The sequence below is a fragment of the Rhagoletis zephyria genome, unplaced genomic scaffold (assembly GCF_001687245.7).
Source record: "Rhagoletis zephyria isolate East Lansing unplaced genomic scaffold, Rhagoletis_zephyria_1.1 Rzeph_scaffold_05997, whole genome shotgun sequence".
NCBI lineage: Eukaryota > Metazoa > Arthropoda > Insecta > Diptera > Tephritidae > Rhagoletis > Rhagoletis zephyria.
In genome coordinates this window covers 24,356-38,269 of record NW_016163080.1, presented here as the reverse complement: position 1 = coordinate 38,269, position 13,914 = coordinate 24,356, and the positions used below count along the sequence as shown (strand labels likewise).

General features: G+C 41.1%; 1 protein-coding gene across 1 annotated transcript; it reads right to left on the bottom strand.

The window, feature by feature from the left end:
* Window positions 1-8,247: 8,247 nt before the first annotated feature.
* Window positions 8,248-10,489, bottom strand: LOC108372734 (glutactin-like). Its single transcript, XM_017628484.1, has 7 exons — window positions 10,216-10,489; window positions 9,995-10,147; window positions 9,401-9,916; window positions 9,199-9,334; window positions 8,934-9,124; window positions 8,544-8,865; window positions 8,248-8,489 (listed from the first exon to the last, which is right to left on the bottom strand). Exons 1-7 carry the CDS (start codon window positions 10,441-10,443, stop codon window positions 8,362-8,364), a joined length of 1,674 nt encoding a protein of 557 aa, XP_017483973.1. The 5' UTR covers window positions 10,444-10,489; the 3' UTR covers window positions 8,248-8,361.
* Window positions 10,490-13,914: the final 3,425 nt, after the last annotated feature.

The following is a 13,914-nucleotide window of genomic DNA, read 5'->3' as shown; positions in this document are numbered from 1 at the left end:
CGGGATACTTAAAGTTAATGAACTTTGGAACAAAAAAACTTCTCCTCGATACATCGACATCCGAAAATGCCTTCCTGATTTGATTCGCCTCGGTACACATGTGTACAAATTTCTTATGAGTGAGTGATAGCTGTTCGAAAAATAGCTAAATTAGAAATTCCTCGAATAAGGACTCGAGTCTAAGCTCTATCGAGTTGTAGTACGAATACAAAAGTCACTTAAAGAAGTAGGGCTAGATTGTGGCGTCCGGTTATGGATGGCACCTCCAGAAAGTAGCAAAGCAATTCACGCCGAACTACGTTGTCAAAGCAAACCCGTATGTGCAGTGACAGGTACCCAGTGGGAGGCCAGCTTTCACCGCTAGTATAACTTGTGGTTTTGAATAAACTACTAGCAGAACTATATGGATGCCCGAGCAAACAAGGTGGTGGCTTATGCTTGCCATATTTACTACGGATCCATTTCCTTTGCTCATAAACGTAATATGGAGGACGCTATAGAGAAAGTAGTTTCCTGCCTCATACATTTTTCTGTTAGTGTTAAAAAACTGATTTAATGACCTTTATAGTCAGAATAGGGACTTTGTGGAAGTGGTGAAAGAGCGGCCGTTCTTATACAGCGCAATCCTAGGTAGACTCTTATCTAATATGAAAATACTGCTCACCGACTAAATATAAGAACTGGATTAATCACAACCCCACGCCACAATAACCAAATCACAGTGACTACATTTGGGTAGGGAGCCAATGTTGGAGGGCATGGATCAAATATTGAATGCCGGGCAGGTTACATATCTTTCACCGACCGGACCACGCAATCGTTTCCAAGCGAAAAAATTTTGCAAATAAGGAAGCGCTGAAATACATATATAAAACACCATGCAGCCGCGAGGACACAAGTGAAAATTTTCCGATAAAGCCACAATTTATGCACTGTGCTCTTCCTCGATGATTAGGTCGCAACTAGTGGAGGGCTATAGGATTGGGTTGTCATCAATTGCTGATAATTTGGCGACTACCCTAATGTGGATCGGTAGCCATTTGGACGTGTAGGGTAATTATAAAGAGGGTAGAGTATTTACTTATAGTATTAGGTACATAGGTAGAAGTGGTTGCCGTCTTAGCGGCATACTTAGGTCATAGATATAAGGCCCATTGACACCGTGCAATTATCCTCCCTGTTGAACCACTTCTTGTCGGTGATGAATATAATCAGGCACCTTGCGTCGGTATTTGAAACCTCCCTCCACGTCGCCCACGAACGGTGAGCCCAGATGAAGGAGCCTGCTTCTACACAGTGCAGGTCATTTATACAAGAAATGCAAGACTGTTTCCTCAACTTCGTCGTCCTTGCAGCTTCTACAACTTCTACTGAAAGGCACGCGGAGCGTTTCTGCATGCTTACCTATTAGACAGTCCCGGTTATGGCCCCCACAACACTAGATATATCCAATCTTCTAAGAGAGTATACCTTTCTTGACCGCTTCCGGTCCCATTTAAGCCAAGTCTGCCTGGAAATCTGACAAGTCTGACACTTTGACTCCTTCCTTTCTTCAGCTTGTTTGTATACAAATTCGCTAAGTAGCAGCTTGTAAGTGGAAGAAGGCATACCAATGCGTTTTTTACCAGGAAGAATCTGCTTGGTCAATTTATCTTTGCGATGAAAAGTCTCATCGAAATATTCAAATAATATTTATTCACCAATAAAAGTATTCAACTCGGAAATTTCGGTAGTGAAATGATCGTTTGAGATTTATTTAGCCAGCTCTCAAAGCAAGTCAAGTGAAAGAATAACAAAAAAAAAAAAGTTTCAAAAATACGCATAAATTGAGGGTACCAAAATTGGGTCAATACGATTGCTGTTGTGAGCCACCACGCACCAACCGCAGGAGCATTATTAACAACAACAAATAAGAGAGCAAATGAAAAATATGTAGCACGTAAAAACCAGCGCATGAAAAAAATTACAAGAAAAAGGCAGCAGCAGCATTAACTGGCGACAGGTGTAGCCAAAGTGGCAGCAGGTCAATAACAATAATAACAACAAAAACTAATGTGCTGCATTGCCATTGAAGAATAAGAAGAAGAAGAAGGAGAAGGCCTGATGAATCGGCTCAGAATTATGAGCAGAAAAAATCGCTACGAAAAAGCAACAGCCGTTTTGGGTCTAGGCCGATAAAATTAACTCCAAACATTTGTTAGTGAATTTCAATTTTTCTGTGCCTGGCTACATACATAAAAACACTCATAAAAAATTGCCTTACTGCATCCAAAGATATGTATGCCGTGATTTTCGGCTAACTGCAGATGGAATTATTGCTAAAGCAATGCATTGCTTAGTGTGGCATGTGGCACGCGACTCCGCTGCAGCTTTAGAAGAACGCCTGAATGCAAATCCGAACCACAGCGTACCAAAGCAATGCGGCGCTTTTTAGTGTAATTTTTATTAAAAGTCACAACCGATTACAAGGCCCAACGCAGGCAGGCATATGTTTTGTTCCAACCTTGCCGATAATCGCCCGCAAGCCTTGCATGTATGTACATATGTATGCTGCATACGTAAAACCGGCTATGGCTAATGCTGTGAGCCTCATCGCTGCCAATCCTCTGTCTGTCTGAGTATGTAACTTTGCGCCAACAGTCGACATGTTACAGCAGTCAGCAGTCTCTGCAGACAACTAGTCACTCAGTCAGTCAGTCAGTCAATCGTCAACTAAACTAACAGTCATTCATTTCGGGCAAGAAAGAAGCCAAAAGGCATCGCCACAGCGACACCCAGGACTCATTTAAGAAGACAGGTGCAGATTCCTTGCGTTGTCGTATGTACGTTTGTATGTGGCATGTAACATTTACAGCCAGAAAAAAGGATATCAAGTAAAAAATTGTAAGACATACACTTGCAGGCATATGCTCCTAAATGCATACACACACGTAGGTATACATATCCTCATATAAGTATGTACATATGTGTGTATATTTGGATTTCTCAGTGCCGCTTACTCGCTCTCCCAGCTTGAGTAGCAGCCGGCTGCCGTTTACGTACATAGAAATCTATGCTGAGGACAATAAACGGAAATCAGTTTGAAATTGTGTCATAAAAGATTGACACTGCTGCAGATTGCTAGTGGCATAGAAACCTATGCACAAAGAAGTCACTGAATGTAGTTAGAATTACTAATTAAAAAATGTTTTTGCTGCAAAGTCCCTTAAGTATGGTAGTCAAATTCTTCAAACCTTAGGCTTGTAAAAGCCAGGCAGAGCAGGAGATGATTTCTAAGTTGATGAAGACACAAAGACAATGGACATAACAGGTATGCTTTTTCAAGATCAACTAAACCTCCGTTCAATTATTGCATGATCTTAAAAAGTCTGGGAAGTACTATGCAAAAACAAAAAATTTTCAAGAAATATCAACGAGAATCAACCTCACGCAAGTTAGGAACCTAATTTTTAGTTTTCCATACAAAGCTTTTGGGTAGGGGCAAACGAAACCGACTCGGGTTGTTTTTTTCTAAAAACGCACATACCAGGAAATGTTTTCAAGTGGAAGACACCTTTCAGGGAGTAGAAGTCTGACGAACGCTTTGGGCCCAAACCAATTCCCTAACTAATCTATTCTATCTTACGGCACTCAAATTTTACAGGAGAGCGAAAAAACGGGTTTTCTTTGAAGGCATTGTCTTGATAGGCGGCATTTTCTCTAGCTATCATTTTACAAATCTGTTGTTTTAATAACGATTTTACGATTTTACGATTCTTATGCATAAATCTCGATGCCTGGAGTTCAGGGTTACCAAAACTCATTTGTGTCACAATGGCGATTTAGGCGGTTTTGCAACTTTTCGATGGGCGGTTTTGCAAAAACATCGACGACATGCCTCAGCAGTCAAGCAACCTGAAATGATACCAGCCATCTATTCGGCTTAGAGATCATCCAGCCATCGACGGAGCACCATTCCGTACTTGCCGTCCGTATTACCATATAAAATTGCTGTTGATAGAGAAAGAGAGAAGATACGGCAACATCACCGTCATGCGGTGGTGAGTTTTCGTTAACACGAGAAACATACAAGCTTAGGTAGTGCCAGCTGAAAAGCTCCACGATTGAACCTCGTTGAACTCTTAAACTTCTATTATTTTAATCTAGCTGTGTACGAATAACGCATTTTTAAGCCTACCATTTGGCTAGTGAAAACGGCTTCGACGTTCAGTATTTTTCGGAAGACATTTTAACCCTAATCATAGGTAGTCTCGATGACACTATCTCCAACCTCCTACAGAATCCTCTGGCCATAATCGCCAATTAGTTTAGTAACAATGGGTTAACTGTAAATCCCAATTAAAGTAAAAGGGACAAAGTAGTAGAACCATTCTTTCAAGGTGAAAAATACACTTCCCCAAAGAGGTCAAATATCTACTAGTTATCCTTGATGACAAGCTCTAATGGTGTCCGCACCTAGATCAAACTATTCAAAAGCTCAGGGCCTTTATCTGGACCGGCCGGAACTGAGTCATCAGAACTAAACTGGTCTATTGGATGTATGATGCCATCTCCAAACCCATTCCCACTTATGCTGCACCCGTCTGGTGGAAGAAGACACAATTGAAGTCCACGCTGGCCAAGCTCAGCAAGCTACAGCGACTGGGCTGCGTGGGCATTACTGGCGTGATGAGAATAACACCAACTGCGGCTATCGAGGTTCTTCTTGACCTCAAGAAAGAGTCTCTACTGTTTACAGCAAGGCTCATCTGAGGGGACAGTGTAGAGGAAAAGAAGCTTATGCACCCTTCCCTCTTCAGGGTTATAGAACAACAAGATGGACTGCGAATAAGTTTTGTGGACATGTGCCTTCCGGTCTTTTCCCCGACAGGAATACCTATGACAACGAAAGACCTAAACCCGGAAGCGCAGCCACATCTGATATACTCACAGCTCAAAGACTGACCGCAGCGTCAGAGCAGGAATTTACGGCATACAACCCAGACTGCTCCTTTTCACCTGCATGGGGCAAGGTAACTGTCTTTCCGGCCATTGTGCTTTATCTGAGGCAGTATGTAGAAAGTGGGCCCACCAAAAACACATCTACAAACACAGAGTGGCGCACCTCAAATCTGGAGACTGTCTTCAGCTTTTATCGCCTCCAGGAACTGGTAAACCTCATATGGGTACCGGGACACAGTGGAGTCATGAGTAATGAAGTAGCAGATATTCTCGCCAAAAAAGTGGCTGCACACGTATTCATAGACCCAGCACCCTTTACCGGTCTGCCATGGAGCTCCGTTAGGCGAAACTACTATATCTGGATGAAGAGTCCTTCATCCCGGGTATATGAACAAGGGGAACCGAAGAAGTATGAAGTAAGACAGGCTTTCTTACTAGCCACTGTAGAGTAATGAAACACTTGTCAAACATGTGAGTTGTTAACTCTGACCAGTGTAGGTTGTGTAACGAAAAACAAGAAGCAGCAGAGCATATTATGTGCCACTGTAATGCCCTCAGGCCAAACTTCGCTTCCTAGGATCACTGTATCTAGAAGCACACGACCTAAATGGCTTTAAGCCTAAGGACCTCGCTAGGTTTCTTAGCAGTACGTGGATCATAGATGACATGTAGTTGAGTAAAGCTTTGATACAATAAATTGTTTCGGTCGCGGTAACTAGGTGATCTAATCTAATCTACTCGTATTTATAGTCATAATTACATATAACGATTTTTTGTTTCGAGGCCTCAGAAAAGCGTCATATTTCAGACTCTAATGCACCCATAATGGCGTGTCCTTCTAAGAAGGTAAATATGCTCTTTCTGACAATTTTACGAGCTTATAACGAGCAACTCAGAATTCTGATACTTTGCTGTCTCCATAATGAGTCCTAATGTTTATAGGGTAGCTTGAGAGTATAACGCCAAATCAAACTTTTCAGGCTTTCAGCAATAGCGGAATTCTGTAACTGAAGGCCTGAAAAGCGGCAAACGCCTGTAAAGCTTGTTGTTGAGATGTACTCTAAGGCCGTTTTAATGAAGAATTTTTGGAAAAAAAAAACCAAAAGCAATTTAGGTACATATGTACATATTATAGAAGTTATAGCTGCTATTGGGCTTTGAAGCAACAAAACAGGCCTATAAAACCCCTGGTCTACCCACTGAGCTAAGTTCGCCATGTAAAATGTTTTTGCTTTTTCTACAAATGTCAATATACCGTCACTTCTTTTTTGTGCCTTACAAATNGACCACAGCGTCAGAGCAGGAATTTACGGCATACATCCCAGACTGCTCCTTTTCACCTGCATGGGGCAAGGTAACTCTGTCTTTCCGGCCATTGTGCTTTATCTGAGGCAGTATGTGGAAAGTGGGCCCACCAAAAACACATCTACAAACACAGAGTGGCGCACCTGAAATCTGGAGTGGGACTGTCTTCAGCTTTTATCGCCTCCAGGAACTGGTAAACCTCATATGGGTACCGAGGCACAGTGGAGTCTCGCCAAATCTTGGCAGATATTCTCGCCAAAAAAGTGGCTGCACACGTATTCATAGACCCAGCACCCTTTACCGGTCTGCCATGGAGCTCCGTTAGGCGAAACTACTATATCTGGATGAAGAGTCCTTCATCCCGGATATATCAACAAGGGGAACTGAAGAAGTATGAAGTAAGACAGGTTTTCTTACTAGCCACTGTAGAGTAATGAAACACTTGTCAAACATGTGAGTTGTTATCTCTGACCAGTGTAGGTTGTGTAACGAAAAACAGGAAGCAGCAGAGCATATTATGTGCCACTGTAAAGCCCTCGGGCCAGACTTCGCTTCCTAGGATCACTGTATCTAGAAGCACACGACCTAAATGGCTTTAAGCCTAAGGACCTCGCTAGGTTTCTTAGCAGTACGTGGATCATAGATAACATGTACTTGAGTAAAGCTTTGTTACAATAAATTGTTTCGGTCGCGGTAACTAGGTGACCTGCTCCCTGCTCGAAATCTAGTCTAATCTAATCGTATTTATAGTCACAATTACATATAAAGACTTTTTGTTTCGAAGCCTCAGAAAAGCGTCATATTTCAGACTCTAATATGACTCCTATCTTGCACTCGTAATGGCGTGTCCTTCTAAGAAGGTAAACATGCTCTTTCTGACAATTTTACGAGCTTATAACGAGCAACTCAGATTTCTGGTACTTTGCTGACTCCAAAATGAGTCCTAATGTTTATAGGGTAGCTTAAGAGTATAACGCCAAATCAAACTTTTCAGGCTTTCAGCAATAGCGGAATTCTGTAACTGAAGGCCTGAAAAGCGGCGAACGCCTGTAAAGCTTGTTGTGGAGATGTACTCTAAGGCCGTTTTAATGAAGAATTTTTGGGAAAAAAACCAAAAGCAATTTAGGTACATATGTATATATTATCGAAGTTATAGCTGCTATTGGGCTTTGAAGCAACAACACAGGCCTATAAAACCCCTGGTCTGCCCACTGAGCTAAATTCGACATGCAAATTGTTTTTGTTTTTTCTACAAATGTCAATATACCGTCACTTCTTTCTTGTGCCTTACAAAATGTCATTGATTTTCGACTACTGATTTTTCTAATGCAACGTTGTTTCCGTTCATTATGTTTACCAGCGAATAATCGGAATCCATGCAAGTTTTCCAAGCAAATGCTAAGATTAGTTAGACTAGTTTGTCATTTCGACGAAACTTGTGCAAATCTTAATCTCTTTCGATTAAGAAAAGCTAAAAGCAAATAAAAAACAAAAGCCACAACAAAAACAATGCACAGTCGTTGACTTGTGGTGAATGAAGACAAAGCGGCCAAAGACCGCCATGACCGTCATGACAAATCCAAGTTAAGAACGCTTAAAAAATCAAGTAAAATGAAATTGCAATGCGGGTGGAAAGAACATGTCAAAATATACATACATACATACATACATATGTGTGTGTGAGTGTGTCTTGCGTGCGGGTATCGTTATTCGAATTCTGAGCGGGTGAAATAGATAAGGGTTAAATAAAAACAAAGTGGTTTAAATGGTAAATGATAAAAACAAAACACAGCCAAAGCTGTGTGGTAATGGTTGCTTAAACCCTGAACCGAGCTACAATTTAAATAGCAAAATCTAGAATTTATAAACGGGTAAATAATTGCAAGCGTGTGTGTGTGTGTGTTTGTGTGCCTTCGAAAGCTTGAGGAAACCCTAGAGTTATTCGCCATCAGCCAATCCCAGCCAATACTTAGCCAATCGATAAAGCAATGTGAGACAATCTTACGAATGTAGTAGACGACTTACATAGAAAATGATTTATTTGCGTTAATTAAAGAAGTAAACGTTGCATTTAAATAGACAAAAAGATTTTTCAGACAGGTTTCTTCATTCAAATCAAAAACTTGTATTAGGACGATCGAGCTTCTGGTTTTCTGGATCGTCTATGGTTGCCGTGAACTCCTTCAGTAGATCGTCATCATTTTTGATTTCTTTGTTTATATGGAAGTATGGGCCTCGAAGTGCTATAAAGTATGAATCTTAGAGAAGTTCTGGTACACAAAATAGAATCCACTCACTTTTCATGGGCAAAATTGGTGGACCTCCAGCTACCTTCGGCTGCCCACCGATGGCAAAAGAGACCCACAAAGCGACCATCTTTTTCGCCATTTCAGTATCCAACGCATTCAGCTGCTTCATGGGGAATAGATAAATTAACTCATCTGTGTGGTGTACGCCGCCGTTAAAAGGGTACTGTGAGTTACCCGTGTCAAAGCCAAAATTGGTCTGCTCACCAGCATAGTCAAAGGTATAGAAATAAATCGGCGCACGTTCGGCTTTCGCGAATAATTGATTAGTAAATCCGATCATGGTCGATTTGAAAAAGAGAATGTTGGCTAGCTTTAAAGACATTTTAGACGAGTATTAAAAGGAATTTGCCTAGCATTAGGGTGAATCTCTTAACCTACATCGAAGTATGCTGGCAAAGCGCGCTTATGATCGGAGCTATGCCACAGCTCCGCAGGGAATAAAAGGCGCGTTAAAGCATTATTGGTCAAGCCGGTTGTGTCGTTCATCCAATTCATCAGACCTGTGGCAAATTCGCCCACTGTTACGGCGCTCATATCTGGATGAGTAGCTTTGAAGTCTTCATAGAACCCTGTTATACATATTAATAGTAAAAAAGCACTTGTTAAAAAATTATAATTTGCTCAAGGTTTTACAAAAACTGACAAGCCAGCACCAGCGAGCCATCGTGCTTGGTGAAACCGGTCAGCAAGGGCACGCTTCTATTTGTGGCTTCAATAAGTTTGGCCGGATGCTGCGGAATGCTGCCATAATAGTCACCGACAATCAAACCATAACGTTCCTTAAGAAAAAAGAGATATTGAAAACATTTTACAAAAACTACGACAAATAAAAGTAGCGCACTTACGCTCTCTGCTGCCTTAAGTAGGTCCAACACTGGCGCCTGCTTTAAGCAACGTTGCATTTCATCCAGCTGCGTACACTTTTCACACTTTAAAGCTTGGCAAACACGTTCAACCTGCTCGCGTGGCTCCTGATTTACAGCCACTTTATCCACAACCGAGCCGGATTGTATGATTAGACGTTCAAATGTCGATGGTGGTGTTTTGGGGCTCACTAGCAACGCGCCACCCAGTTCCCCACCGGAGCTTTCACCGAAGACTGTAACGAGTGTCTTATCCCCACCGAATGCTGAAATGTGTTTCTGCACCCATTGCAGTGCCAAAATCGTGTCCAGAAGGCCTAGGTTGCCGGGCATGGTTTCAGTTTGTGTGCCTGAGAAACCGAGTATGCCGAGACGATACTGAATCACGACGAGCACAACGTCTTCCTCAAGCAGGTAGCCGGGTTGATGATCTGAAGCGAAGCCAACTTGTAAGCTGCCGCCATGAACGTAGAACATCACTGGCTGTTTGGCATTTAGCTGAGTGTTCAGTAAGTTGGTAATCGAGAAAAACATTATGGAGCTAATTTCATCATAAACTTAGATACGAGAGTTCACCTTTTTTGTAAAAACATTTAGCGTAAGACAGTCTTCTAGATTCCCTTTTAGCTTATCAGCTGGCAAGCGATTATATGTAAATAATTGCGGACAAATTCGACCGTATTCGGTGGTTCGCAAGGGTTCAGACCATGGCTTGCGCGGCACCGATAGCTAAAAGAATTGAATTGAAGAAGATTATTGACTGTTTATTTATATTCCAAATATACAAAGTTAACTACCCTGAATCGCATCTCTCCACTTGGCGGCTCCGCATAGGGTATACCACGGAACTGCATGTACGGCTGACCTGTCCATTGTGTAGTATTCCAATTGCCAATGACTACACCTTGTCCCGGTAAATTTACTCTAACCTCAGGCGATGCGATATTCTTGGTACCCAGTACAAATCCCGCAGGAATAAACGTTAGGCATAGAATGCTCAATAGCCTGGTTGAGAGAAAAGCCATACCGATCGCAACAAATGATCGGAAGCAACTAACAAACCTGTCTCAATAGAAAATGCTGCTAAATAAAATTTTTTTCAAAGTTTCCCTTACTGTATTACTGATAATTGATGCATAAGTGAATATGTATGTACATAAATATCTATATGCGGGAGCACACGTAGATTATAATGAAAGTTCTTATATACATACATACATACATATGTGCAATACACATTCGTACATCGTACATACATATGTACATAAATAGTATGTGTACACCTTGGTACATGGAATACAGATTGCATGGGGATTTTCCCTTAAACAAAGCATGCCCACCGCAAAGATCGCGTATTGCTTAGAAGAAGAATATGTAAATCACAGAAAACGCGAAAAAAGTATATAACATACATACATATGTACATATGCACATCCATACGTACATAAGTATAAACAGTGGCGGATACAGGGGGCGGCGGTGCAGGGTGGGGAATTGGGGATATATCGAATATTCGTTGATATCTCATTGTGTGACCTTTGGCAATCGACTAATATATAATACTAAATTGCAATTGATTGCTACTTTCCATGTTAAGAAGAAAGTTAAGCAGCAAGTTAAACAATTTTCTTTAAGACATTGAGTCATAAGTGAAAAAGTAATTTCTCCGTTTTTCAAAGTTAGCCTTCGAAATCGAGATATGGGGTTTCGATGTTCGAAATAGGACCTTTGGTAAAAAATTATTTTTAATTTTTAATTTTTACTTTTTTGTTGTATTTTTGAATTTGAACTCAGTGTACGAAAATAAACTATATTGTACGTTACTATTTCGTTTCGTTTATTACTTTAACAGTTCGGTACAATACGAAACAAAACGGCTGAGTTCACTTTGGCGATAGTACACTACAGTAGTTTAGTAGTTACAGACGAAACAACAAACGAAATGAATCGTGCAGGGAAAATATATTTATGTATGTACATATATGCAATAAACAAATACAAAACGAATGGCTGCAATGAATAAAAAAAATAAAAATGTTTTTTAATTGAATTGGATATGAAAATTTACAGAAAAAATTATTTTTCACGTAATTGAAACGTTTGCATACATATAAAACGTACCCTATGGTACAATTGTCACAAACGAAAAGCAAACGTTTCTCGTTGGGGAAAATGACAGTGAATCTTACAATTTGTTTCTGACTATTTACAAAACTGTACAAAACCACAAATGATATGATGATCGATGAGCAAATGGGAATTGTTTTGTACAGTTTATTTTCGTACCCTGTTTGTACTATTTTACATACATAGTTGAAAGTCACAGCAAGTTTGAATATTTTTGCAGGTTTAGAAAAAAAAATAAAAATGTTGAATTTTATGATATTAACTTTATTGAGATTTCTTGTTTTTTGGATAATATCCAAAATTTTAAAAACTATCGAAATCTGGGAGATTCCAGAAATTTTGGTAGAATGAGAATATTTTGAAATGTACAAAATTATTGAGATTTTAGAAATTTATATATTTTTCAAAATTTTGAGAGCTTTATTTATTCTGAAATCCATCCTAAAATGTAAAGATGTGAAACATCACAAAATTTCAAAAAAATTTTTCGAAAAATTTTCATGTTTATAGCACTTGTGTATAAAACCTAAAAAATTCTTAGAATTCTAAAATATTTTTCGGAACATTTATTTTGTGCTTTGTCTACTCCAGTAAATACTATTTTAGTATGTTATTCACGATATACGTTGGTAAAATATTTTGAGCATGGAGGTAGAATCCGTCACGTCAGAAACCAAAAGAGCTGGGGACGCTCTCTCAACCGAGGGATCCGCCATCAGCATCGGGCGGTTCTATGACAGGGCGGAGGACGAGAGGCTTCTAGCCTCTTTGTAGGATGAAGATCCTGCAGGTAAATCTCCAACACTCTAGGGCGGTGTCCGCAAATCTCGTCATTCACCTAGAGCAAGGTGGAACCGACGTAGTCCTCATCCAGGAGCCGTGGCTGAGCAGTACCAGTATTTCCGGGATTAGGACGCCTAAACTTAAACTGATGGTGCAGAAACAAGCAGGTAGACCAAGATCCTGAACGAATTCAAAGCACTAATTTTACCTAATTTCAGCAATGAGGACATTGTGACGGTTAGCTTGGAGGGCGGCGATAGAGAGCTCTGGCTCGTATCTGAATACATGGCGGCTGATGACGAGGTAGAGCCACCTCCACTATTGCTGCGTGAGACCATAGCCGAAGCGAGGTGACGAAATGCCGATATTGTCATTGGATCGGATGCAAACTCGAGGCACTTGTGCTGGGGAAGCTCAGATATCAACGCGAGAGGTGAGTCACTTTTTGATTATATTTTAAATGAGGAATTAGGTATTTGTAATAGGGGTAACGAACCGACCTTTATCACTGCTTATGGTAGGATCGAAACTGGTCGGGGAATGCCTGACCTCTCTCTCAGGTGCCTCGGAATACTTCCAAATCAAGCTGATTTGGGTACCGGGACACAGTGACATAACTGGAAATTGTAGGGCTGATGAATTGGCTAGGCAGGGAACCCTCGAGGCCATAACCTCGGAAAGGGAGGACGTAGGAGTTTCACTGGCAACATGTGGCCCGCTGTGGACAGATGGGCTCACAGTCGGCTCAGCCATCGCTGGCGAAAACCCCGACATGCAAAGTTGCAAGGTCCTTCTGGCCGATTGTCGACCGCAGGCGATCAAGGGAGGTTCTGCAGCTGGCTAAGCGCCACCTCTTGATTCTCACAGGTGTACTGACCGGAGATTGTACTTTAGGAACCCACGCGGAGCGACTTAACACCGTCACAGATCACTTCCTTCTCAGTTGGCCCGTATTCGCAATACTAAGATTTAAGCACCTCGGTGCTCATTTCTCCAACACTCCTGAAAAGCTCTCCGGAGTGGACACCAGCTGCCTGCGGAACTTTGTTCTGAGCACCCAGCGCTTATCTCAGTTTTTAAAATAGAATATCTTAGTTACCGTTCAAAGAACTTGTGTAATGTGGTAACACAATGGAAAATCTAATTAATGTCTAAGTGTTTCCCCCTGTTCCGGGGTCTGCCACAACAACCTAACCTAACAATGGGAAGTACCACGCCCCCATTTCCAATACCTGTAATTTTAGAGATATATCGGTTTTCACATTTTAGTATGTATGCCAGATGCCACGCCCCCTGTATAATGGGGTTAACATTTCTGGATTAGAGATATATTTCATTGAAATCGAGCGAACGATGCCCTCAAAAAAGGGGGCTCAAAATTTTATTGTGGCGTATTTATATATAGATACCTTCAATATACCGTTTTTGCTACAAACCCTTCTCAAAGGACCCCTGGAGCCATCCATTCGATCCCCGATTAAGCTGAATTTCTTTATTTCCACTTTTCACGACAAATCCAAGCATCAGAACCAATAAAATATTATTTTCCGGCTAACTTGTATTAGGTGGCCCACTGTGCGTCGTCA

Excerpts from the sequence above, each read along its gene's own strand:
- LOC108372734 (XM_017628484.1), bottom strand. The coding sequence starts at position 10,443 with ATGGCTTTTCTCTCAACCAGGCTATTGAGCATTCTATGCCTAACGTTT. Across the intron at positions 9,917-9,994 it reads TAAATGTTTTTACAAAAAAG|CTAAATGCCAAACAGCCAGT; the intron begins GTGAACTCTCGT and ends CTGAACACTCAG. Across the intron at positions 9,125-9,198 it reads TGGCTCGCTGGTGCTGGCTT|GGTTCTATGAAGACTTCAAA; the intron begins GTCAGTTTTTGT and ends TATGTATAACAG.